The sequence below is a fragment of the Hippocampus bargibanti genome, linkage group LG11 (genome assembly GCF_051943395.1).
Source record: "Hippocampus bargibanti isolate YZ-2025 linkage group LG11, ASM5194339v1, whole genome shotgun sequence".
Classification (NCBI taxonomy): Eukaryota; Metazoa; Chordata; class Actinopteri; order Syngnathiformes; family Syngnathidae; genus Hippocampus; species Hippocampus bargibanti.
The window spans coordinates 18,035,001-18,062,444 of NC_142744.1; the positions used below are offsets into that span (position 1 = coordinate 18,035,001).

General features: G+C 41.3%; 2 protein-coding genes across 5 annotated transcripts in view; both read left to right on the forward strand.

Moving 5' to 3' along the window:
* The window catches only part of dusp22b (dual specificity phosphatase 22b), a 33,874-nt gene extending 24,173 nt beyond the window's left edge, over window positions 1-9,701 (forward strand). For all 4 annotated transcript variants that reach the window (XM_089008748.1, XM_089008747.1, XM_089008746.1 and 1 more), the window contains exons 7-8: window positions 7,225-7,396; window positions 9,192-9,701. In XM_089008748.1, the coding sequence (XP_088864874.1) occupies window positions 7,225-7,396; window positions 9,192-9,329 (310 nt within the window). In that variant the 3' untranslated portion in view covers window positions 9,330-9,701. The remainder of the gene's footprint in view (window positions 1-7,224; window positions 7,397-9,191) is intronic.
* A 1,031-nt stretch (window positions 9,702-10,732) lies between these two features.
* Window positions 10,733-20,631, forward strand: irf4a (interferon regulatory factor 4a). The gene is made up of 8 exons (XM_089008742.1): window positions 10,733-10,932; window positions 11,041-11,224; window positions 12,902-12,993; window positions 13,060-13,237; window positions 13,313-13,393; window positions 13,465-13,854; window positions 14,699-14,811; window positions 19,388-20,631. Exons 1-8 carry the CDS (start codon window positions 10,735-10,737, stop codon window positions 19,508-19,510), a joined length of 1,359 nt encoding a protein of 452 aa, XP_088864868.1. The 5' UTR covers window positions 10,733-10,734; the 3' UTR covers window positions 19,511-20,631.
* Window positions 20,632-27,444: the final 6,813 nt, after the last annotated feature.

Consider the following 27,444-nt stretch of genomic DNA (forward strand, 5'->3'; position numbering starts at 1 on the left):
GGAGGACAGCACCATCTCACCCCCCCCCTGTGCAAAAAACCCCAACACCTCCATTGTGCCAAATGTTCCTCTCCAGCAAGCACGTTCACAGTTGTATGCCCCCCCCCCCCTTACCCCATCTGGCCCCAAAAATGCAACACAGAAACGTGTGAGATTTTATTACTTTTTTGTTGTTGCCCATCACAGGAATCAACATTTTAAACAGAGCATCGTGTTCATGCATGAGTCACGGCTGAAAGGAGAAGGCTGCCTAGTTCATTGGTGAGACAAAAACAGTAATGTTATGTCGTAAATGTGTCGCAACTGTAGACTTATTTAAATGTACAGTGGGGCCTTGGTTTACGAACTTAATTGGACAGAGTGTGTAAGGCGAAAAGTGTGTATCCCCAAAATTAATTTCCCATAGGAAACCATTAAAATGAGAATAATGCGTTCCCAGGTCTCCATAAAATATATATATATTTTTTTTTTACCGTATTTTTTGGATTATACGTCGCTACGGGTTATAGGTCGCACCAGCCAAAAAATGCATAATTAAGAAGAAAGAAACATATAGGTCGCACTGGAGGATGTCGCATTTTTGGGGAAAATTTATTTGTGATAGAGATTTCTTATAGAGAGGCGTTTGCGTTGCATGAAGCGGTAACACCAAGAAGGTCCTCAAAGCCGTTTATATTCATCTCCTTGGCAACGACCTGGGCATGGAGACGCAACTGCACCGTTGACAACCCTCTCCCAGCAGCACGTTGTTCAAGCACCCATGCGTGAACTCGTTCCTCCAACTGCGGCCACCTAACTTTTCGCCCGCCATTAGCTTTTTTTTGTTTTCTTCATTTCAGTAAGCGTAACCTCTGCTTTTCGCCAGTCCCTTACAACTTTTTCGCTCACTCCAAACTTTCTTTCTGCTGCTCCATTGCCGTTTTCGGCTGCATATTTCACTATCTGCAGCTTGTTAGCTGCAGAATATGACTTTCTTTTCGGTGCCATTTTTATTCAGCCCTTCTCAGTTGTGTTTATAAATAACAGGTGTTACAGAAACATCTGACCCTCCAGAAACCGCGACCGCAGGGACGACAGATTCTGACGGGTCACAGATTTCCCTGTAACACCTGTTATAGAAATGTGTAGGCTACTGCCTCTGCGCTCACAGATTTTGACGGCACCTCCTCAGCTGCTCCCTGGAGACGGCCCCTCCCGTCATCACTCACCTAGGCTCCCACAGCTGATTGTCATTTACTGATTGTGCCTTCTGACTATAAATGCCGATCGCACATTACAGTCTCCGTCGGAGAATTCCGGAAGCTACCCTCGCGACTACCTTGCTGTCAGGTCTTCGGTTGTTAGTTGCCGTCACTTACCTTTCCCATTTTGTTGTTTTGCATGCGTGTCTCAGTAAAGACTTTTTGCTCCTGGAAATCTGTCTCGTCGTGTATTTCGGATCCAAACCTCCCCACCTTCCTTCGTCACTCGAGTCCTGCCTTCTAGCCTCGAGTGTCATGACAATAAGGACAACCGACGTCTCCGGACAAGTTGTGTCCATAATTTGTAAAATGGCTTCAAATGACTTCTACTGGGCGTATTTCAATAAGATTCCACCGCGTATAGCTATATTTTACGTTTTAAGACTCGCGCTGAACATTCAGGCAGTCTTATTTTTGAGTTGGTGACGAGTCCTCACGTGACGTCAGAAAAGGACCGCCTCCTGACCGTAAAAAAGACTCATTGTAGCGTCTTTCCATCACGTCAATGTATTTTGCTGTAGTTTTTTTTTGAAACCCTTGTGTTACATCCAAAAGCCACCAGTAGAGGGAGTCCAAGCTCCATGGAAGGAATGTATCAGCCTTATTCATTCCTCACAGCTCGGTGGCCATTTTCTTGCCTCTTTTTGGGTGAGACATTCCCCCCCCGCCCGTTTGCTTCAAAATGACACGGAATAAATTCTTTAATCGATTGCAAACATGTATGCTTTTCTCTTCAGAACTATTTGAATCATATTCATAACTGGATGTGTAACAAGAAAGCATATTATCCGAATCTGAAGCCATTGTTTTTATTCTCCAGCAATGCAAGACGTCTTGGCATGACGTCATGAACTGGGGACGGGACTTTCTGAAAATGCCCAATTCGCAACTCAATTTTTTGCAGATTTTGGACACTTTAAGTCATTTTTAGTGGTGTTTTGCACACACACACACACACACACACACACACACACACACACGCACACACACACACACACACACACACACACACACACACACACACACACACACTGCCCCATTTGCCTCGAAGACGTGTTTCAAATGTAAACTATGAAACTCTAATCGGAGGACAGCACCATCTCACCCCCCCCTGTGCAAAAAACCCCAACACCTCCATTGTGCCAAATGTTCCTCTCCAGCAAGCACGTTCACAGTTGTATGCCCCCCCCCCCCTTACCCCATCTGGCCCCAAAAATGCAACACAGAAACGTGTGAGATTTTATTACTTTTTTGTTGTTGCCCATCACAGGAATCAACATTTTAAACAGAGCATCGTGTTCATGCATGAGTCACGGCTGAAAGGAGAAGGCTGCCTAGTTCATTGGTGAGACAAAAACAGTAATGTTATGTCGTAAATGTGTCGCAACTGTAGACTTATTTAAATGTACAGTGGGGCCTTGGTTTACGAACTTAATTGGACAGAGTGTGTAAGGCGAAAAGTGTGTATCCCCAAAATTAATTTCCCATAGGAAACCATTAAAATGAGAATAATGCGTTCCCAGGTCTCCATAAAATATATATATATTTTTTTTTACCGTATTTTTTGGATTATACGTCGCTACGGGTTATAGGTCGCACCAGCCAAAAAATGCATAATTAAGAAGAAAGAAACATATAGGTCGCACTGGAGGATGTCGCATTTTTGGGGAAAATTTATTTGTGATAGAGATTTCTTATAGAGAGGCGTTTGCGTTGCATGAAGCGGTAACACCAAGAAGGTCCTCAAAGCCGTTTATATTCATCTCCTTGGCAACGACCTGGGCATGGAGACGCAACTGCACCGTTGACAACCCTCTCCCAGCAGCACGTTGTTCAAGCACCCATGCGTGAACTCGTTCCTCCAACTGCGGCCACCTAGCTTTTCGCCCGCCATTAGCTTTTTTTTGTTTTCTTCATTTCAGTAAGCGTAACCTCTGCTTTTCGCCAGTCCCTTACAACTTTTTCGCTCACTCCAAACTTTCTTTCTGCTGCTCCATTGCCGTTTTCGGCTGCATATTTCACTATCTGCAGCTTGTTAGCTGCAGAATATGACTTTCTTTTCGGTGCCATTTTTATTCAGCCCTTCTCAGTTGTGTTTATAAATAACAGGTGTTACAGAAACATCTGACCCTCCAGAAACCGCGACCGCAGGGACGACAGATTCTGACGGGTCACAGATTTCCCTGTAACACCTGTTATAGAAATGTGTAGGCTACTGCCTCTGCGCTCACAGATTTTGACGGCACCTCCTCAGCTGCTCCCTGGAGACGGCCCCTCCCGTCATCACTCACCTAGGCTCCCACAGCTGATTGTCATTTACTGATTGTGCCTTCTGACTATAAATGCCGATCGCACATTACAGTCTCCGTCGGAGAATTCCGGAAGCTACCCTCGCGACTACCTTGCTGTCAGGTCTTCGGTTGTTAGTTGCCGTCACTTACCTTTCCCATTTTGTTGTTTTGCATGCGTGTCTCAGTAAAGACTTTTTGCTCCTGGAAATCTGTCTCGTCGTGTATTTCGGATCCAAACCTCCCCACCTTCCTTCGTCACTCGAGTCCTGCCTTCTAGCCTCGAGTGTCATGACAATAAGGACAACCGACGTCTCCGGACAAGTTGTGTCCATAATTTGTAAAATGGCTTCAAATGACTTCTACTGGGCGTATTTCAATAAGATTCCACCGCGTATAGCTATATTTTACGTTTTAAGACTCGCGCTGAACATTCAGGCAGTCTTATTTTTGAGTTGGTGACGAGTCCTCACGTGACGTCAGAAAAGGACCGCCTCCTGACCGTAAAAAAGACTCATTGTAGCGTCTTTCCATCACGTCAATGTATTTTGCTGTAGTTTTTTTTTGAAACCCTTGTGTTACATCCAAAAGCCACCAGTAGAGGGAGTCCAAGCTCCATGGAAGGAATGTATCAGCCTTATTCATTCCTCACAGCTCGGTGGCCATTTTCTTGCCTCTTTTTGGGTGAGACATTCCCCCCCCGCCCGTTTGCTTCAAAATGACACGGAATAAATTCTTTAATCGATTGCAAACATGTATGCTTTTCTCTTCAGAACTATTTGAATCATATTCATAACTGGATGTGTAACAAGAAAGCATATTATCCGAATCTGAAGCCATTGTTTTTATTCTCCAGCAATGCAAGACGTCTTGGCATGACGTCATGAACTGGGGACGGGACTTTCTGAAAATGCCCAATTCGCAGCTCAATTTTTTGCAGATTTTGGACACTTTAAGTCATTTTTAGTGGTGTTTTGCATTTGACTAAAAATATCAATCTGCGTGTTTTGGGTATTTTTAGATGCTATAAAACGTTTTTCTGATGTCAATTAAAAAACAAAAAAGTGACGTCAGTTGCCCTTTAAAACTACACACAATATACCTTATTCTATGGATAATGAATGTGATATTGTGTTGTAATGAAAGAAATACACTGCACTGTATAATAAAATCACTTTATTTACATTTGTGATGGCCGTTGATGGCTCTCGCCCTCAGATGACAACTCCTGAATGGCTTGCTTCTGCTTGTCTACTTGATTGCAAATCAAATCCTCTCTGTTGAGGACCTCATTATGTTCAGCAACAAGCTCCTCGATGTCATCTGCATCCATTTCGAGTCCTGTAGGTGCTGGCAGAGATTTTATTACAACAAAAGGCGCGAGTCCGAGGAATCATTGGACGCGGAATAAAACGCGACAAAAGAAGGCGGGCGGGGCGATCCGTCCAGCCTATCAAGCTAGGCAAAATAAAATGACACACGGGAGTGCAAAAACTCACGATCCCGGAAAGCAACAAACTTACGCCATCGCAGCTAACAATCACCTCGGGCGAAGCAAACTCTTGTGCTGGCAAGTCCAAGACACTGGCGAGGCGCGAGACGTCGTAATCATGTCACTGGTGAGGTGACAGCGACTCGTTGAAATGTCCCAGTATCGGTGATTAGGGGATTGACAGCAACTGGCGGAGATCGGGAGCGGCGGCCCCGCCCCAGCTGTCAACTCGCATGTGACAAATTCAGTGTCATTAGTCACGTGAAAGCATCGAGTAAATAACGCCTTTGTGTAAAGCTTTGTTGCGAAGGATGGTAGCAATGGTGCACTTAGCATATCGGTACCAGGCTTTTTATTTGTAGAATGGTAGTAGAAAGTTACTCTCAGGGTGGTGACACACAGATGTCTCGCAGAGCTTGATCGTGGCATGGAGTCGAGCAAGTCGTACTGTTAAACTCCGTCCGATGCTGAGCAGGTCAGGGAGTTGCGTGTGTGTCTGAGTCCGAGATGATTCTGATCTTCTGTCCCGCGACGGCTGCGCCTTTATACCATTTCCAAGCGTGGGAAATGTGTCGGGCTGAGATTCACATGAAAGCCGCGGTACGCACCTGTGACGCCACAAGCGCAAACCTTGTTCGTGTTTCTCAATTATCTCCTTCTCCTCGACTGTAATTTTGTATTGTGTCTTCTTCGGCTGAACACGAGCCTGGTGGGGTCTTTTTCGGTCCCATAACAGCAAAAGTATCGTTGAAGACGATCGACGTGTGCACTCATAGAAAGGGTGTGGAAAGGTAGGCCGGCTGGGGCGCTGTTCGGTCGTGTGCTTTGGTGTTCTTCCGCCAAAGATTACTCCGCCAGCGTGTGCATCCCGAAAAGTAGTGCTTAATTCAAGGTTTAATTTTCATAAATTTAACGTTCGTAAACCGAAAATTTCATACGGCAAGGTGTTCGTAAACCGAGGCCCCACTGTACTTTTCAATTAGAGTACTTAGTAGTAAGAACTGGGAGTGTGTCAAGTGGTGCAGAATGAAGTATATGATCAAAAGACAGAAGACAGAAATTAATAATTGTGCTTCTGTGACTATGTTGTATGCCAGAACGACTGACTGATAATTGATGGAGATACCCAATTTATTTGTCTAACATATTTTAAAACTGCCAAAAAAAGCTGAACAAATACGAAAGATTAACGTAGGGGTGCTCAATACGTCGATCACGATTGACTAGTCGATATCCAAGGTACTATTGGTAGATCGCATGACAAGGTGATGTGACAATGTCATGAACTGACGCCATGCAAATAAAGTTGATTTGTTCGGTATAAAAAGTAGACTTCATTTGATTGATACCCCGGCCAAACAATCAGATGACATCTCATTATTAAAGGCACTGCGTGCTCAAACAACAGCCCTGAGCGTTACAAAGTTAACAAGCTAGTTGTTTCTTATATCCTTATTGTCACTTCTTTTTTTCCTCCTAAACGTAAGATAGGGTATAAAAATGAGTGGGGATGCTGGGCCAAGTAATAATAAAAAAATATCCCTTTCATACGGAACGGGAGGAGCACTTTTTTCAAGATGACATTTTCAAAGTGTGTTTGTATCGTCTGCCAGTTATCAGAGTGAACTCAGGTAATGGCAAAAAAATGTACACAATTATGTTGTGTTGTGCAACATAATAAGTATGGTGTTATACAACAACATAAGTTTCAAGAATCCTCAATATATTTCTCAATAAATATAATGGGTCGATCATTTTGAAATGGTCATTTCAAAAGTAGCTCCCATGCTGAAAAAGTGTGAGCACACCTGGATTAAAATCTCAGTCGGGCCCTTCTAAATTTTCAGTTACCGGTCACAAGCAGGCCAAAGTTTATTTCACCAAATGTAATTGCAGTAGTGTCAAAATTGTATCACAATGGGAAGGGTTTTGAATGTTATAATCATCTTATTTAGTGCTACAGGATGTTTTCTCACTATGACTAAGTGTTGTTGCTCAGTATATCCTACAGCTCATGTCTCCAGCTAGTCTTAATAACAGAATATTGTATATGGAATAATATAGACTAATATTAACAAAACAGGATGGGTTTATTTATTTATGTATTTATTTATTTGTTTATTTATTGATAGGCTTTTGGAAATAAATTCACCCTCTGAGAAATGTTCATCATCATGCATGCTCATCCCCCTTTCCTTTGCAGCCTGGCAGGGGTGTCCCGCAGTGTCACTCTGGTGGTTGCCTACATCATGACAGTGACCGGATTGGGCTGGAAAGAAGCTCTGGCTGCAGTGAGAGTGGTCCGGCCCAGCGCTGGGCCGAATTTGGGATTTCAGCGCCAGCTGCAGGAGTTTGAGACAACTCATGTTCATGAAGTGAGTTAGGTTACAATTTTTGGCTGTATAATCTTTTTGTATTTACATGGTATTTATAGGCGCCTTTCAAAACTCTCAAGGACACTCTACAGTCACAGGATAAAAATGTTCTCTGCGGGTGCATAAAATAATCTCAATTTGTGAGTGAGACATGGCATACAGGGGTGCTGTTCACCGCTGCTTATAGTGCTAAAATATCTGATATCCAGGTCCATGCTTTTGTTTTTGTTTTTTGTTTTTTGTTTTTTCACAGACCATGTCCTCACCCTCCTAAAATAACAGCCTACGTCATGTAAAAAAAACTTCAAAAATCAACCAAATGTATATTCAATTATACCCAACCAACCATTTTCTAATCCATTTATCTGCACGTGGGTCGTCGTGGGTATCCCAGCTGTCTTCGGCCATTATGCACCCTGAACTGGTTGCCAGCCAACTGCAGGGTACACATAGACCAACCACAACCATCTACACTCAGACTCACACCTAGGGACAATTTGGAGTGTGTGATCAGCATGCCATGCATATTTTTTAGATTGCAGGAGGAAACCAGAGTACCCAAAGAAAATTCACACAGGCAACATGCAAACTCCACAGAGGAAGGAATCGAACTCTGCACTGTTGCGCTAACCAGTTGTCCACTGGGCTGCCCACATTAAATTATATAAATTCATAATTTTGTAAATTTGAACAATCTGTTTCATCCTAAAAGGTGGTCACTTTTATCAGAGGTGGTCCATAGCCTTGAATGGATTATTTCATTTTCAATTATCAACTAAAATTAATCGATTTTTATCGTGAACTATGAAGAGGCTGTATCATGTTAAATAAATTAAAGAAACTTAACAATGTTATAATGCTAATTCCTGACCTAAAAAAAGCCCAAAATTCGTGTTTTTCCCCATTCCTGCTTTCTAAGCAACATCTCCACCCAATCCTGAATACCCATCTTTCTACGTCACAAAGTGAGCAGCCACTATCTTACCATCCCTACAGACGAAACACATTCCCATGTCCTCAGAGCAGCCACCTGTGGAGTTGGGGTGGGGTAAAAGTGGCTCCTTTCATACATGGGGTCCCATTCCCTCAAATGGGAGGTCTTGAGCTGCCATAGCAGAGCGTTGGCGTTTCCCTGGCTCAATGTTTGTAAGTCCAGCCTTTGACATGACGGCTATGAGGAGTGAAGAACAACGAACTGTTGACTCGGAGGGGCAACCCAAAAGAACGTGAGCTCGGAGTGGTGTGTGGTGTGGCGCATTTTTTTGACTAATGAGGAAGTGATAACAGCAGTTCATTTCTCTTTCCTCAACGGTGCGTCTAGCAACCAGCTTTAGGACAATGTCATGAACGGTGTGTGACAGCCGCATGGGGAGTCTTAATTAAACATCTTCCAAAATCACTCATATTTCAGAACAAATTAGATCATCATTGGTGGCCCGGTAGTCGAGTGTTTAGCACGCCGACTTCACAGTGAAGAGGATGTGAGTTCAAGACCCGTTCCGGCCTCCTTGTGTGGAGTTTGCATGTTCTCCCTGAGCCTGCGCGAGTTTTCTCCAGGTCCTCCGGTTTCCTCCCACATTCCAAAAACATGCATGGCAGGCTGATAAAACATTTCAAATATCCCCGTGACCCTAATGAGGATTAAGCGGCCTGGAAAATGGATGGATTCAATCAAAGTAATATGTAATCATTTGCTATGGAAAACTCAAGATTGCATCAAGGGGCCTCTTTCAGGTTGTTCTTTATTTTAAAAACAGTGACTTTGCTTCAATTTATAAATTGTTGCTTCTTCTAGTTCAGAAAATGGCTCCAGAGGGAATATAAGGATACCAAGTTCAACGATGAAGCAGACATTATGAAGCTGCTTTCTTCTTCTAAAGCCAAAGGCGACCAAGTGGAATTTCTGGAATCAAGCTCTCAGAGATCCCTCTGACATCATTTGCAGTCACGGCTACCATCAAACTGAGAAAGCACCGCATACGTCTGAAATGCTAGGCTGCTCACACAAACACCCATAAACCTGTTTTACCATTGATTGATGTTGTCTTAATTTATTGGTTGCGCTACGCTTCCACATTTTATTTTTTTTGTAGCATGTCACTCCGGTTTCAAATTCTGAAATAAGAAAATCAAAACAGTCTTTTTAAATTATGGGGGAGATTTTCTGACTGACTGAATGTCTGCCTGTTTTCTGATATGCATGAGAGACCGATTATGTGTGGCCACATTAATAATATCCCGTTCGTGTTTCTTTGTACACACTCAATAAAAAAATTGAATTGCACTATATGTGAACACAAGCAAACCCTCATATCTGTAAAATTATTTTTTTGTTTCTGGTGTTGTATTTTTCTCCTGATGTTCGTGTCCATGCAGTCAAATATTTCACTTAATGGAATCCCCACAGCATCAGACTCTTGTGCAGAGGGGACCTTGTGCTCAATTTTGGCACCAAGAAGATCTCGGCATGTCAGACTCCTCCCTGCTCACTGCAGCCAATCAACATATGAGAAGATTGAAGAGTCAGACACCACGGGAGAGTCATCACAGTTAGGCAACTATTCTGGCTAAAGGTAAGCCACTTCTCATGGTTTTCTGTTTTCTTTCTTCGTATAATGAGGATGATAAATGACCTTCAAAATCCATTTGATACTTAAAGTATAAAATTATGAGTTTGAAATTGCTTGCTTTGTGGGCAATAAGCCAAAGTATTGTAGGCATCTTAAATGTGATGTAGATGTGTATATCTGAATGTGCTAGATTCGAGACTTCTTAGATGATGCCACACATAGTATCGCAATATTAGCAAAAGTGACAGAATACACAGCGTATCTCATCTGGTTGAATTACAACCTGTAGACAGAACCAAGTATGGCTCTGAAGCATATTGATTAACAACAGTGTGTAAATATACAGTGTACACAACAGTGTGTAAATATAAGACAGAGTTGCAATGATAACTACAGAAAATACGACATGGCACAATTGGGCCAAAATATCAATCCGACAATGATGAATGTCACTTATAGTAAACCAGAGCTCAGAAAAAAAAGTAGCAAGGTGTGATTATGAACTTTTGATTGTTGTCTATTGTGATTCTAGGATTAGTTTACGTACAGTGTCTTGAATGTTGATGTGATGGAAAGAATTCGTATTTTAGTTTGTAGGAATAAATTGTGTTCCTAATTTGCATTGAATGGCCCAACCTGCACAAATACCCACTTTCTGTTTCCAAAAAATATGCATGTTTTCAACTCCAGAATTTTTTCAAGAGTCCCAAAAATGTCCCGTAAGTCATATGGCAACCCTGCTTTCTGTTTCTATTGCCTTTGTCAGAGATGAGCCTGGTGGAGGACAACGGCCCGGCAGCGGGCTGTTTCAGTGGCAAACTCAGGCAGTGGCTAATCGATCAAATCAACAGCAAGCAATACCCTGGCCTGGTTTGGGAAAACCATGAGAAAACCATCTTCAGGATTCCTTGGAAGCATGCAGGCAAACAGGACTACAACAGAGAGGATGATGCTGCACTCTTTAAGGTCACATTTGTATCTGTGTTTTCAGGAAAAGTCATTGCCACTGCCTACATTTTGCGTATGTTTGCTATGGAAGAATGCGGAAAGTGGCTTATTTGGCGAATATTCCAGGCATGGGCTTTGTTCAAGGGGAAATATAAAGAAGGCGTAGACAAGCCAGATCACACCACATGGAAAACCAGACTTCGATGCGCTCTCAACAAGAGCAAAGACTTTGATGAGCTGACACACCGAACCCAGTTGGACATCTCTGAGCCTTACAAAGTCTACAGAATTATTCCAGCGTCAAAGAGAGGTAACGTGAAAGCTGAGAACCGACTTTGAATGCGGCAGGAAGCACAAAGGAAGTGGCACGGGGGAGGGGGGGGGGGGTTGATGAGCACTTCAGTTACCAAGTGTAAAAGTGCAGTAAGCAATTAAGCATAACTAATTCTGTCGCAGCATTTAGGCCCACTTGCAGAACGGAATGAGAAGCAAAATGTAATCTGCCATGTAAATGTGGTACTGTATTTACTAGAGAGAAGTATTAGTTCAACGATTCAACTAATTAATGGCCTGCAAAACCTTTTATTGATGTATGTATACTGTACACCAAATGACCAGCACAACTCACACAATACAGATGATGGCGATGATTTCTTTGATTTTTCAAGGCATGCGTGAAATGCCCACTATTGCAGTACAAAATGTTACATGCATGCGTGCATACTGTACATACATACATACATACATACATACATACATAACAGTGACGTGCGGTGAGATTCATGGCTGGTGAGGCACTGACGTCATCACAGTCAGATTTACAAACATGAACTCTAGAGAGTAGTTTATTCATCATTTGATTGGTAACAGTTAATGTGTTTTGTTTATAATGTCACATCAGCATTCTTTATATAAACTGCAGCATAGAAAAAAGAATTAAAAAAAACGGTATTATCGTGTTACCTTTACTTATAAATGAAGTCGATGTGCCACTCCTTCTGAAGAAAGGCATCTATACCTTCTTTGTAGAAGCCTTCCTTATCTTTCTTCAGTTTTAAAAGTCAAAGTCAAAAGTCAAAGTCAAAGTCAGCTTTATTGTCAAATATGCTAATATGCATGACATACAGCACAGATGAAATTAATGTCCTCTCGGACCCAGCGTGCAAGACATGCAAGGCACTTATAATGTGGCTAAAAGACATACAATTGACAACAGACAATACTTGTAATTTCTGTATGTAAAGTGAGGTAGTGTCGTCTGGAAAGTGAGGCAGTGACGTATGTAAAGTGAGGTAGTGACATATGTAAAGTGAGGAAGTGACGTGCATAAAGTGACGTAATGTCGTAATTGCAAAAACAAACAACAAGAAAGGGTTGAAGTGAGGTCTTGCAGAAAAAAAATGAGAAAGAACAAAAAAAATAGAGTTCAGGATGATCGTACAGCATGTAGCGTGTACTCAGAGTTCGGCGAGTGTGGCAGTGGGAAGGGGCAGGCTGGGCAGGGCTGGAAGGGAGTTGAGTCTCCGGACTGCCTGGTGGCAGAAACTGTCCTTGAGCCTGCTGGTCTTGGCTCGGAGACTCTGCAGTCTCCTACCCGATGAGACTATATATATATATATATATATATATATATATATATATATATATATATATATATATATATAATATCTCATCTTATTTTCCGTACCGCTTATTCCTCATTAGGGTCACGGGGGGTGCTGGAGCCTATCTCAGCTGTCTTCGGGCACGAGGCGGGGGACACCTTGAATTGGTTGCCAGCCAATCGCAGGGCACACAAAGACATACAACAGTCACTCTCACACTCACACCTAGGGACAATTTGGAGTGGTCAATCTGCCTGCCATGCATGTTTTTGGAGTGTGGGAGGAAACCGGAGGACCCGGAGAAAACCCACGCGGGTCCGGGGAGAACATTCAATTTGTGAAGAAAATATAAAATATTCGCCCTCTCACTAATCACAATGCAGGGACAGTAACAATACCCAAGATGAGCGTCAGTATGGAGGCAGCATCTCAATATTGTGGTTTGATCTCTTCATACTCAGCAGCAAACAGCCAGGTAAGCGCCTTCAACCTCCGATTAACCACTGCTCTATCGGAATCAGTTTTCCTAATCCGTCTGCAGATGCAAACACACATGTTTCCACACGAGATAAGAGACTGGAGGGGTTACAAATCTGCAGAACAACACCCCACTGTTGCTGCTCCATATCACTGTGGATTGCACGGAGAGCTGCCGTATGCTCAATATCATTTTCCTTTTCCGATGAACCGAACTTGGCCTGAACCTCCTTCAGAAAACGGTAAATTATCACCAGCGCGCTACATGGGCATGCAACTGTAACAATTTGATAGTCCTTCTGTCGGACACATCGCAGGCTTTCTGTTCTCAATGCGCCCCTACTTGTCAGAGGCCCAAGAACCTTTGGCCATGACGGACCAGAGCAATATCATAGCAGGTTGAGAAACATGATGCCTCGGCACCTCAAAACAGGGACTAGCCCCATGACATCATGTTTCTTTCCTCCAGATTGTGGCCTGCACGTGTCCCTATTCTACAGAGAGTCTTTGGTGAAGCAGGCGACCACCAGCAGCCCAGAAGGTTGCCACATCACGCCCCCATCCTCCTGCTCATCACTGCCATCTTCATCCTCCTGCTCGCCAGGATTTCACAGCGGGGTAGATATTGTTCTTTTTCCATTGCCACTCCCCGAATCCCAAAGGCAGGGTGCCGAGAGGCTTGCTGATATCCTGGAGCGAGGAGTGCTGCTGTGGATGATGCACGACGGCCTATATGCCCGGCGCCTATGCCAAGGACACATCTTCTGGGAGGGGCCCCTCGCTCCCTATGTGGATAAAGTCAATAAGCTGGAGAAAGAGCTCCCATGTAAATTGTTTGACACCCAGCAATTTCTGATTGGTAAGCAAACTCAAATGATGATTTGGGTACACTTGTTATTAATTTATAATCCAACCATCCATTTTCTAATCCATTTGTCTTCACGTGGCTTGTGGGCGTGCTGGAACCTATCCCAGATGTCTTTGGGGGAGTAGTTGGTGTTCACCCTCAACTGGTAGCCTGCCAATTGTGGGGACATACAGTATAGACAAATCACCATTCACACTCACAATCGCACTTGGGGACAATGGATTTTTTTTAGTAATGGGATAGGAATTAAAAACCTTTTTTTTAATCCAACTGATTTATTGAGGTTATTGACAAAATAAACAATAGTTTGATTATTGGAATACTAATACTAGTTTGTTGTTTGAAAAAAAATAACTTAAGTTTTTGATGACATCATCAAACATTTAAACATGATCATGCTTAGTATTATTATTATTATTATTATTATTATTATTATTATTATTCTCATAACGGAAAACTTTACAGCAGATTGTGAGTTACAATTTTTTTTCCCTCCAAGGGATCATAATGAGAGCAATACATTGGAAAAATATCTGAATCTGATAAAACTGTATGAATTTATTGATTTAGATATATTATTCAAATGTTTCAATTTATTTTCAATTGGAATGGTGACCATAGCTCATCTAATGGCCTCTAATTGTTTGCGAAAAGTGCACATATTTCTGATGAACGAAGATTGAGAATTCGTGTCCCTGATTTTATTGAAGCCAAGTGCATTCTTAGTAAACTAGATAATTGAAAAAGTGACAAAAGTACATTCATGATGCATTTGACCATTGCTACTTTCTACCATTATCATGATATATGTATACTTTGTTGTCGGTACAATCAGAGCTTCAAGATTTTGCCCGTAATGTACGACATGTACCCCCACACCAAGTGGTTCTCTGTTTTGGAGACGAGAACCCCAGCACACAGTGTCCAAGAAAGATGATCACTGCTCAGGTACACATGCCCAACCGCACTTTCATACATTCCAAATCAAATTAGCAGGGTGAGAAAACGTTTTCAGTGTGCTTTCTGACAGCAATGTGCTTTGAATGATTAACATGCTCATGGCTATATTAACATGATTTACAATGATACCTCAGCTTATGAACTTAATTACTGCCCAGAAAGTGTGTGTAAGGCAAAAAGTTTGTCTGCCAAACATTTATTTCCCATAATGAAACCATTAAAAATGCGAATAATCCCTTTCCATGTTCCCATAAAACATAATTTTCTACTAATTAAGCCTTAAAACTACACAATATATACCTACTCAGAATCAGAATCATCTTTATTGCCAAGTATGTAGAACACACAAGGAATTTGTTTCCGGTAGAACACGCTGCTATCGTATCGTTATTGTATTGTGATTAAAGAAATAAACCGTACTATATAATAAAGTCCTTTTATTTACCTTTGTGATGGTCGTTGATGTAGTTGCCTCTTGAAGATATCCGAGTGAAGTTGCTGTGCTTTCTCTGCGATAATCTCCTCACTCACACGGTCCCCTACTACCTGCTTTTCGTTAATCCAAATCAACAGACGTTTTTCAACCTCCTATATTGCCTCTAGACCAGGGGTGGGCAAACTTTTTGACTCGCGGGCCGCATTGGGTTGTAAAATTTGACAGAGGGGCCGGGCCAGGAGCATTTGGAGGGAGTGTTTGGGCCGGAAATACTCTGAACAAGTTATGTCCATAATTTATAAAATCACTTCAAATGACTTCGACTGAGCGTATTTTACAAAGATTCCACAGCATATAGCTATAGTTTACGTTTTAAGACTTGCACTGAATATTCATGAAGTCTTGTTTTCGAGTTGATGACGATCCCCATGTGACATCACGTTTGGACCGCCCCTGACCGAGAAAGCGACACACAATGCATTTTGGATACTTTGTTTGGTCTGAAAACTTCGTGTTGATGGTGAAATTAGAAGGAAACACATAAATAACGCCATGGTGAATCGTTGTGTGTTGCACCAAGACAACTATTTGATATTCGCTGACACAAATTCCCAGCTGACAAATCAGCCCATTTCCAACGGAGCTTGGGCGCAATCTTCTGCATTTTCTGGGTGCTACATTGCTGTCATTGACGGCTCGAATTGATATGGGAGGACTCCTTGAATCAATTGCAAACATTGATGCTTTCCTCTTCAGAACTATTTGAATCATATTCATAACTGGATGAGTAACCAGAAAACATCTTCTCCGAATCTGAAGCCATTGTTTTGATTTTCGATCAAAGGCATGACGTCTTGGCGTGACGTCACGAACAGGGGGGTGGGACCTTCTGAAACTGACCATTTCCGGATTCATTTTGAAGTCATTTTTATTGGTGTTTTTCATTTAACTAAAAATATCAGCCTGCCTAATTTGGGTATTTTAGATGCTATAAAACGTTTTTCTGATGTCAGTGGGAAACAAAAACAAAAAATGGTGCCGGTTGTCCTTTAAATGTAGTATGTACAAACCTCATAGCACAGTAAGAACACTACAACCCAATTTATTAACTGTCTTTCAAATGTGAAAAATATCCCTGATCAGTTAATCAATTTATCTCAAGGAATATGGCGTTTACATACTATTTCGTAGATACTTGGAGGAGGAAATGGAAATAGATTAAAATAACATATGCACTGTGATTTATCAAGATTGCGTCTGTTTTTAATAAGTTTCCATCGAAGGGGCAAAGTTAAAGAAATCAACATTTATTGAAAAATGGAATCACTTTCAACATTCAAAACATATTATTACACAACGAAATATTCAAGCTCAATAATACCTACTTGTGTTAAATTCCGCCAAATCATAGATGGTTTGTCCTGACCGCGCTCAACAAACTCCTCACTGAAAGCCCTCGCCGACACGCGCAAACAATACACGTGTACCGTAGCCGAGCACACAAACATAGACTACCTGCAGTTGAAATTTGCATACTCGGCACGGCAGCCAATCAGAAGCCTGCTTCTTTCTTCCGGACTTTCGCAAGCGTTATAAAGTCGTGCAATTGCATGTCATTTTCCAAAATAGATGCACAGAACCTCAGCCCAGAAGAAAGATTCAAAAGAAGCTAACAACATATGTGACGCTACAAAACGTAAATTTACATTAAACCGTGACTGTAAAGTGTACGTGAGACTTATGAAAGGGGCTTAGTGGCTCGTAGGAAGCAATACAAACGTTGCATTGTGCACCGCAATGACAATCGCCTACTGAAGCAAAATCTACTGCCATGCACATTTACCATAAATTAAGCAAGGTAACATTTGCAGTAGGTGCATTCTTGATTTAAAGAAAGACTTTATACTTTGTTGCAATGTTTTTTAATGTGATTAGTTGCCTCATTGTGCTTCAAGTTGTGAAAAATGGGGCAGGCAACTTTTCAGTTATCTGCCCTGTTGTTCGCTAACTTTTTGTCATGAGTTTGAGACACTGTTTGTACTATAATTTGGGCAAGTTCGGCGGGCCGGATTAAAAAGCCTAACGGGCCGTATGTGGCCCGCGGGCCATAGTTTGCCCATCTCTGCTCTAGACCGTTGCTTAGACAACACAAACACCATTATCCACACATAGCAATGGTCGAATTAGCGTACTGGTACTAGGATGCTAAATCAGACAAATGCGAACCTCGTTTGTGTTTTTCGATGATCTCCTTCTGCTCGACTGTAATTTTCTTTTGTGTCCTCTTCGGCTTAACACTAGCCGAGGGGTGGGCAAACTTTGTGACTCGCGGGCCGCAATGGGTTCTAAAATTTGACAGAGGGGCCGGGCCGGGAGTGTTTGGGCCGGAAATACTAAGCCTAAAGCATTAAAGGACAACCGACGCCTCCGAACAAGTTATGTCCATAATTTATAAAATCACTTCAAATGACTTCGACTGGGCGTATTTTACAAAGATTCCACAGCATATAGCTATAGTTTACATTTTAAGACTCGCACTGAATATTCATGAAGTCTTGTTTTCGAGTTGATGACGATCCCCATGTGACGTCACGTTTGGACCACCCCTGACAGAGAAAGCGACACGCAATGCATTTTGCGGTACTTTGTTTTGTCTGAAAACTTCGTGTCGATCCGTGTTGATGGCAAAATTAGAAGGAAAAAACAGAAATAACGCGATGGTGAATCGTTGTGTGTTGCACCAAGAGAACTATTTGATACTATTTGATAACAAACCACGCCCTGCCGAAAACTAGGCCGGCAACCACTGTGATCTCCTTCTTTTGCTTGATCATAATTTCCTTTCATGTCTTCTTAGGCTTAACACTAGCCTGTGGTGGGGTCTTTTTCGGTCCATATTAGCAAAAGTACTCCACTCGATAACAAACCAGCTCTGCACTCAAAGAAAGGTGGTGAAGAAAACTAGTCTGCCGGCCAACTGTTCGACCGTGTGATTTGGTGTTCATCCGCCGAAAACTAGTCCACCAGCCAATGTGGCGCTGTGTGGTTTGGTTTGTCGGCCGAAAACTAGTTCGTATGCCAAGATTATATTCTCGTGAAATTAATGTTCGTAAAGTGAAAACTTCATGAGCTAAATCATTCATAAACTGAGGTATCACTGTATTCCAAAGCTTTGGCTGAATGGCAAATTGTGTCCATAGTAATACAATGGAAATACGTATATGAATCAAGGTGCACAAAAAAGGTTTTTTTTGTGTACTGACTTAATATCAAACTTCAACATCAAGATGTGAAATAAAAATTTTACCTTTTCTACTTTGTACTAGGAAGTGTAATGTGATTGAACAGATTTGTTTTAAAGAATCTTTGTTAACCCGGGAACAGGCATACACGACCACCTATGCATGCAATTCTACATTCTACGTGTACATTGAAAGTTATGTAGGTTTAATCGTTGGGAGTTACGTCTGTGTAAGCTCTTAGTCGTACAGGAGTGGTCCATCGATGAAAAGGTTTCTTCAGCCGTCACCTGTACTTCTTTGAAGGTGTCGGACGTTTCGCTTCTTATCCAAGAAACTTCGTCAGCAAAGTCTTCCTGTATATATAGGGCCTAAACTACCAGTAAGACTTTAGTTTGCTGACAAAGTTTCTTGGATAAGAAGCGAAACGTCCGACACCTTCAAAGAAGTACAGATGACGTCTGAAGAAACCTTTTCATCGTTGGGAGTTATTTTGAGTACTTTTCATGCTTTTCATGCTTTTTTGTGTATTGTTTTTATTATGACTGTTTTAAATTTTGTGAAGCACTTTTTTTTACCTGTGAAAAGTGCTGTATAAATAAAACTTACTTACTTACTTACTTACTTACTTACTTACAGATATACCGTCAAAAGAAATGTAACGATAAACAATTATTTCACAATCGCTCATCATTTATGATCATAAACATTTATTCAATTTAAACATCTTCAGTTTTCATTCAATTTGATTCATCGCATGAGGACTTTATAAAAACTAAAATGGCCCCATGACAGGAAACTGGCACGTCGACTACCCCTTTCAAGGCCTCCTTATGTACATATGATAGTCAGTGGTAACCAACATATTTCTCATGCAATTTCCTTTTAGGTGGAGCCAGTTTTTGCCCGAAAATTGGCCAATTATTACCAGAAGATCAATGAAGACAACTGGCAGATCTTTCAACACAACCAAGAACTGAACAAAAGTCCAAATGCCCTCCCTCTCCCATAGACCCTCACACATCCAGGAATGACACATTCTAGCTAATCTTTTTCACAACTCAGAATGATAGAAAGAGGCACAGACCGATGATCCCCCCTTGCCACCCACTAACAAACCCCCCCCCCCCCCCCCCAGCACACCTTTTGCATAGCTCAGTCTCTCTATGTGTTACATTTAAGCGCATCTGTGACTGTCTGAAGGATGCGGTTTCAGAGCGAGGCTATAAGGTTGGGGCACTCTAACAGGAAATGCTACCGCAGGTGCACAGGATGTGCAACCCTTCACAAAAAACACAGGGACAATGCAATTTTTTGAAGAAATAAATACAGGTCCTTTCAAAGGATTGGAACGACAAGGCCAATTCCCGACTGTTTGTACTGACAGTTTATGTTAGATGTTGAAAGATGATACTTTTCTTTCCTTAGGATTTTTTTTTCTGGTTGTGTCATGTTCCTCATCTCCAATTTGGTCTAAAATCTTGCAAAATATACAATTGTCTCAGTGAGTGAGCAAAAGTAACGAAATTGAACTTATTAAATGAAATGAACGTGAATGACATTGAGTATTTGTTGGTGTAACCCTTATTTGCAGTAACTGCATCATGCCTGTGACCTGTTGACCGTTGCGCCCTTCATTTGAAATTGCTTTCTGTCCTTCATTGCAGCCACTTTTAGTTCTTGTTTGTCTCTTGGGGGTTATCGCTGCCGTCCCCTCTTCAGGATCAACGCGTCATGCTCCCTTGAGTTAAGGTGGTGCTTCTCAGTTGTTTTCTGTTACATCTCTCAAACCCCGAACAAGAAGCAAACAATTTGTGCCCCCTAGTCTTTGCCAACCACTATAAATATCATTTGTCTCTAAAATTGTGATAAGTACATCTCTGCAGTACGTTACACCCTTATGAACATTGAATAAAAGAAATATGATTCAACTTAAAGCAAAGAATAACTGTATTAATATTGTTTTCTTGTATGTAACAGAAAAGCTTTTATCTGCATTTCTCTGAAAAATAAATCTTTGTTTCAACTGAACATTTTTTGACGAACTTATTGCACCATTTTATTCTGAAAAGCAAAGCGAAAATTCGGGTCAGGAACATTAATTCAGGAGCACCACATCTAAAACACATTAAAAAAAAACCCTGACAGTTTGTGTGTGTGTGTGGTTTTTCTTTTACATAAAAATGGGGAAGTTGAGTCAAGTTTATGGCTATGACGAGCACGTTTTGCACTGCGCGAATGTTCCAGGTTATGTGTAGGCGTAATACGTGTAATGGCTGATTTATTTGCCGTTGTGCTGTCTGTAGCCAGCATTTTTTTGACACAGTTACTGCCAACTGCTTTAGTGGATGTGCTATTACTGTACGCTTTTTCTGTTTACTCCAGCAAATAAATGCATGGCCCCCATGTGCACCTCCTGGATATCGCACCACGGCCCACTATTTCAGTAGGATTGAGTTAATGTATGGTGAATGACAAGTGCCAAACTTTCCATTTTCCCTGGAATAATGAAGTCCTTTGTTGAGCCGGCAGTATGTCTTGTTGCAGGAAGAAGCTACTGCTGATTTAGTTGTCATGCATTTGTCTACCCCCCCCCCCCCACCCCCAATTGTTTTGGAGACTTCAGAATTAATTCTGCTGCAACCATTCAGGCCACAAAGTCAGTCATCCGTGACACACTATTGAACAGTGACATTGAAACCATTGTCGACATTACTCACTCAGTTTAAAACAGCAATGCTGGCAAAGGTTTCCCTTTAACTTGAATCTGGCGGACTTAAAAATGGGAAGCAAACCTGCCTTTGTGGCTTTGTCAGTGAGGAGGTGTCTTGCTTCCTATGACTCAGTAGACTGCATTAAAATTGAAATAATTGTTCTGGATTCCAACAGCCTCTCTTTAACAATACCTGAATGGTATGATGTGATTTCAGTATTCATAAATACAGTTGAAACCCTGTCCCATGCAGTCACAAATTGTACTGTGTGCTGTATTATTGTGGTGGTCCAGATTTTCAAAACTGTTTACTGTACTTCCTTTTCATTCAAAACCACATCACTCTCAAAATAGTGTGCGCGCTAAACATGAACCCCATTTACTCTCAATCCATTTGTTGCAATTGCCTGATTTGATTTTGACTGGGAATGGAATTGAGTGAAGTTGTTCATTTCGCTCAGAAGTTTTATGATTATTTAAGGCACTTGATATTTTTGAATTAAAAAAAACAAGTGATGGTAATCCCCCACCTACACCACCAATGACAAAATGATGGCGTAAAACCATTCCACTGAATCACAGAGCGAGTCATGAAACGAAAAATGCTATGCAGCCATTGATCTTTAGAGTATTACTATTTTATTACTACAATACAACAAATCATGTTTTTGGATGAATGTAACGTGACCACACTAAATTGTGATAATTCTTTTAAAAGAAGATAAACTGTTCTGGATTCAATGTGTAAACAAACACATGCTATGTATTTTTTATTTATTTTTTATTTTTTTGCAAATTGACCTTACGGTTCCCCTTTCCTCTGTGCAGGAAGCCACCTTGTTTTTAGGGTGTCTCAGCCGTTATTTTGTGTGGCACCACCTCTCATTTACAAGACCTCAAACATCAGCACATTGGCTTTTTTTTACAGAGAAATGAAATTGCCCTATGGGATTGCAGCCAAAACATTTAGTCAATGAAAAATTGCTCCCCCTGTGTTTTGACTGATATTTTTTAATTGATTATTTATCTCATAATTGAAGCACACATGTCAGTGTAAAGTAGTGAAGCATTTAAATGCTGCTTTCAGGGAAGTCATTTTAATAACTGCACAGCAGAAGTCACTGCTGGGGTAATCACAACAGCAGTATTTGATCAATTCAGACTGCAGCTGTTCGAATGTGTGTACACCAAGAATGTGTGGTAATATGACCTTGGCGGAAATATAATTTTGATTACTATTGACGATGGTCAATAGGACAAACTATGATTGCCTAAGGTTGCATTTTGCTCGTTTGATTCCCCAGCAGATTCCTTTTTCTAGTGTTGCAGCATGTTGAAATGTGCCTAAAGGGCCATGTTCTTTTTTTCGTGCACACAGATCATTTTACGTATGTACCACTGTTTCTACTGACAAAAAAAAATCACAAGTTCCCCTTTTAAATTCGCTGCATGATTCATGACAACACTAAAATTAAGTTTTGGACGATCTACAAAAGTAAGATTTTTTCAGGAAAAAAATGTAGTGTACACAAATTGAAAGGCATGAAGTTTTAGGGCCTAAAAAAGAACAATGGATCGATTCTAATATGTGTGTTTGCTGTTCAACACACAATCACTCATGTGGAAAAGCTCACCCGAGCATCTTTTGCATTATTTTATTCAGATAAGGATTTTTTTAAAGTCATCACAATGAGAGCATTTCGTATGACTATCCGGAGTGGTGGATATTAACAACAACGATCAAGTTGGAAGGATTGATATTTCTGGGAAAAAATATTGTGCTAACCTTGGCATTGGTATTTTACTTTGTGCATTCACCACTGAACATGTAAAAGAAACGTACAACTGGACCGCTTGTGCTTATTTTGACATACCTGTGGTAATAACCCTACGCCAGACTCAAGGCCTGTGACCTAAGTATGTTTTTCGGGTTTGGTTTTACCGAGCCCCCCGGCCGCAATTTGATGACAGTTTTACTTAACCTTCGCCACCTCTGGTCCTGCTTGTTGACCCTGCGGCAAGGGGGGCCCATTGACCTCATTTGCCACTTTATGTACCTTGTGTCATGCGCCGACACCGCGTGTCACTCAGGCAGAGTCGACATGCTCAAATATAAATAGTTGAACGTTTGATTAATCCGATCCATGCGCACCAAATCCAGCAGACATTTAAACAGCTTCTTCCCCCAAGCCATTAACTCTTTGAACTCTTTCAACAGTAACCAAAATGGAACTGTATAGTGCCACTTAGCATTTTTTTTGACGACGATACTAGTGCAGCGTGTTCTACCGGAAACAAATTCCTTGTGTGTTCTACATACTTGGCAATAAAGATGATTCTGATTCTGATAACAACGCAAGTTGCACAATGCAGATTTGAATGTAGGTTTTCATATTAAAATACCTTTGATTTGGATTGCTAGAATTGAGTAGTTCTTTTTTTAACCATTTTTGGTTTTTAAGTCAATTTTTAAAAATTTATAATTGGCTGAAATTCTCTCCACCCACTCCCCCACACCAAGGACTTTCTAGAACGTTGCTACATTGTTAGTACAAGATGTTGCTGAGTACAAAAACAGCCCCCACCCCAAAATGCACAGAAAGTAATTGCCATCTGAATTCACTGTACCAATTTATATGCTTCAATGTTTTTAATTCATAGGTTCCACACTTTAAATTAGGGGAAAATACTCTGTTGATAACAGTCCCAATGTTAAGTGATCATTTTCCAAGAGAAAAACAAATATGGTAAATGAGTTACTCATCAACTGTATCAAATTAAACAAGTTATGCTTTCATATTTTAGTTGATTCTTTGATTGTTCCTGTTGTTCATACACAAGCAATTGCAACAAAGAAGTCCCATTCATGTTTACATTTTTCAACTCCAGTATTTCAACAATCCTAAACTGTCCGTCCACGACTTTAGGAGTCCAATAAAATACTGTATATCACGTTGAAGGCGACGTTTATTTTAATATTTGTTGTCAAGACCTGCTGAGATTACTGCATTAACATAAGTGACCAGCAGAGAGCGCAATGCTGCATGAGAGTGTCGAGCCAGTGGCTAAAAAAATCCTCAATGCTCAAGACTCAAGATTTCAATCATTAAATAATTAATCACTCCTAATGTCCTGTAACTCATCACCAATGACAGACATGACAGTTTCAATCGTCAATTCATTCAATGATTTAATTTTAATTTATGTTTTAGTGATTGTAACATACACGCAAATTTCAGAATCAGAATCAGAAAACCTTTAATGGTCCCACAATGGAGAACTTTGCAAAATTTTGCCTCACATGTGGAAGGTCTCCCTCCAAATCCAGATTTTTCGGACAACAGACAGACTTTGTTTGGCGCGTCATGTGATCGGTGCCCCGCTGTGACGAAAGAGACGCCGAGTGACAGCTCCGCCGCCATGTTGCGTGAGACTGACTGGGCCTGTTCTCAGACTCTGTGTGGTCTGAGTGTGTGGTCTCCAGCTGACAGGCTGAGGGGAGGACGAGGAGAACCCTTCCATGAGTGCATTTGTGTGTGTATGTGTGTGTATGTGCGTGTGTGTGTGTGTGCCTGTGCGTGTGTGTGTGTGTGTGTGCGTGTGTGTGTGTGTGTGTGTGTGTGTGTGTGTGTGTGTGCGTGCGTGCGTGTGCGTGTGTGTGTGTGTGTGTTTACTTTATCCAGAGTCAGGCCCCGGGATCTCTGTGGCCACAGCCTGACGAGAAAGCCCGGCCTTCCGGCACTCACTGGGTTTCAGTGGAAATGGATAAACACTCCCGCCATCGCCCTGACACGGCTCATCATAAGATCGGTTTTATCTGTGTATACTTATGGGACCAATGAGACCTTCATGCGAGAGGGTCTTTCCAGGTTGGTTTGTTCTCTCTGAAAGTCAAGCCTCACTTAAAACAATAGTTGTATTGATCTTTGTAAGTGGTACAGCATTTTATATGGCCAATAATTCGTTCTTTCGTACATTTTGTTCAGGGAAACTTCTGCACGATAACAGAATGTGATACACTTCTTTCTTTAGGATTTTTTTTCCTGGGTTGTGCTATGTTCCTCGTCTCCAATTTGGTCTAAAATCTTGCAAAATATACAATTGTCTGCCATGCGCAGTTATACAAAAAAAAGGCCAGTGTGCTTTTGTCAAATTTGCCCTTGTACTTCACGTTGAGAAAGAGATACAAACAACACTAATTCACACACAATTTTGAACAGCTGATCCAATGTTTAAAATGTAAGAGGTGCTACTTGGGACGAGGACAAAGTTAACTTTTGTGTTCTTACTGGTCTTGTAGAATATGTAGTCCTCGACATGACAAACCCAGCACACCACACATTAAATATTTTTGTGGGGCATGACTTGTGTGGTAAAATAAACCATTGGTGCGCAAATATGCCAAAACATGAGAAACTGGAATTGCTAAATGTGATATGCTAATCTCTGGAAGGGTTACTGTATATGCAATATGCTAATCTCATCTAAGGTCCACAATGATGATTTCTATAAAGGAGGGGTATGAAACTTTTTTTATCGTGGGCCACATTGGAGTTCTGGTTTCCTTTGGATGGCCATTATCAATTTGGCGAAATCGTGTAAACGTATAATCCCCTTCACATAAAGAATAATGATTACATATTGAAATTTTGCTTCTGTTTTTACCAAGCATCATGAAACTTGACATGCTTGACTTGCTTTTGCCGGACACATAAAATCAAGTGGTGAGTCAGATTTGGCCTCCGGGCATTGACTTTTTCACCTTTGCAAGAGAGCATTAAATTGCCTTTTTTAACAAGCTGCTAATTGTTTATTTATTTGGTTCTAATTATAAAATACACATTTCAAACACTGCAAAGAGTGATTAAGTTACATCATTGGCTACATAGCCTGTCATTTTTCAACATCCCCTTTGTTTCCACTGCAGTTTATAATATACTTAAAAAGTCACTAGCTGGCAAAAATGTTTCTATGTTGACAACACTGCATATCTAAGTTGCGCAGTCTTGAACCATCAACATGCCTGTGCAGAAAAATATATTCATTGCTTTCATATTAAAAGCACCACTTATTTTACATTTTATTTTGGACACTGCCAAAGACTGAATCTGAATGGGCCAGATGTGGTCCGCGAGCCAGATGTTGTCAAGTCTGTGTTATACAAACACCGAACACAACCAGTTGCTCCTTGATTTATGTCCGGCGACAGCACCAGCTTCAGGTTGTGTCCTTTGTTTTTATATTTTTCAATGTATTTACTGTTGCAAAAGCATATCTGAGCAGCTTAAAATGTGGCTCATTATAGTGTTTATGATTTTCAATCCAATTGCTTAACATTAGGAATGAAGTGAAGGAAATAAGGCCTCATATTTCCCTTCAGCTCATTCAACCAACAGGGCTCCTCTCCCTCTCCCACAGTGATCTCAAGGGAAGGCCATGTAATGCGGCACTGCTGAGAACGCGCCATGAAAATATAAATACAACCTCGCCGCATTTCAACCATGCAAATAAACATGGCCACCCGTATTTCCAATTAGAGTTGGTGTGGAAGGCAGGAAACGTGCTAGACGAGGAACGACCACACCCCCGCGCCCATTTCTGTCCATTTTCTCTAAAAGGGTCCGGGTCAGGGACATGTGGCAAGCCGGGCGCGGGGCAGTGTGGGGAGGGGGTGGATGGAAAGCACATTCAGCTCTCGCAACGTTGAGTGCGAGTATGTTAAGTCGTCAACCTACGCTGGGGCTTGAAAAGGCCTGCGCGATGACCCCAATTTGTTCAAATTTGGAAACTGTTTTTGCTGTAGGATATAGAAACCATCTGTTTGCAGGTCAAACACTAAGCCACTTGCTGTCGACTGCAAATGACATCGCAGTTGCTCAGCGTTCAGGTATCGATGAATATTGCCTTACAGAACTTGAGGCTCGGGTACCTTTGAAACATTATCAACATATTGTAACAATACCTTTTGTTACACCATCCTCTCTTCCCAATCTTCATATGACACTTTAGGTCTAATGCCCTTCAGATTGTTCACTGAAAGAAGCAACCAAATACAAACTGAAGACTGCAAGGTCCCGGAATCGATATTGTATCCGTGGCTCACCACGTGTTTTGCTAAAACTCTAAATTTAAATCTTAGGTGAATTCAGATATAGTGAGTGTCAAATATCACATCATATCGCATGAGCCATCACTCCAAAGAATTTTTTTCAATATGAAGTGAGATACAGATT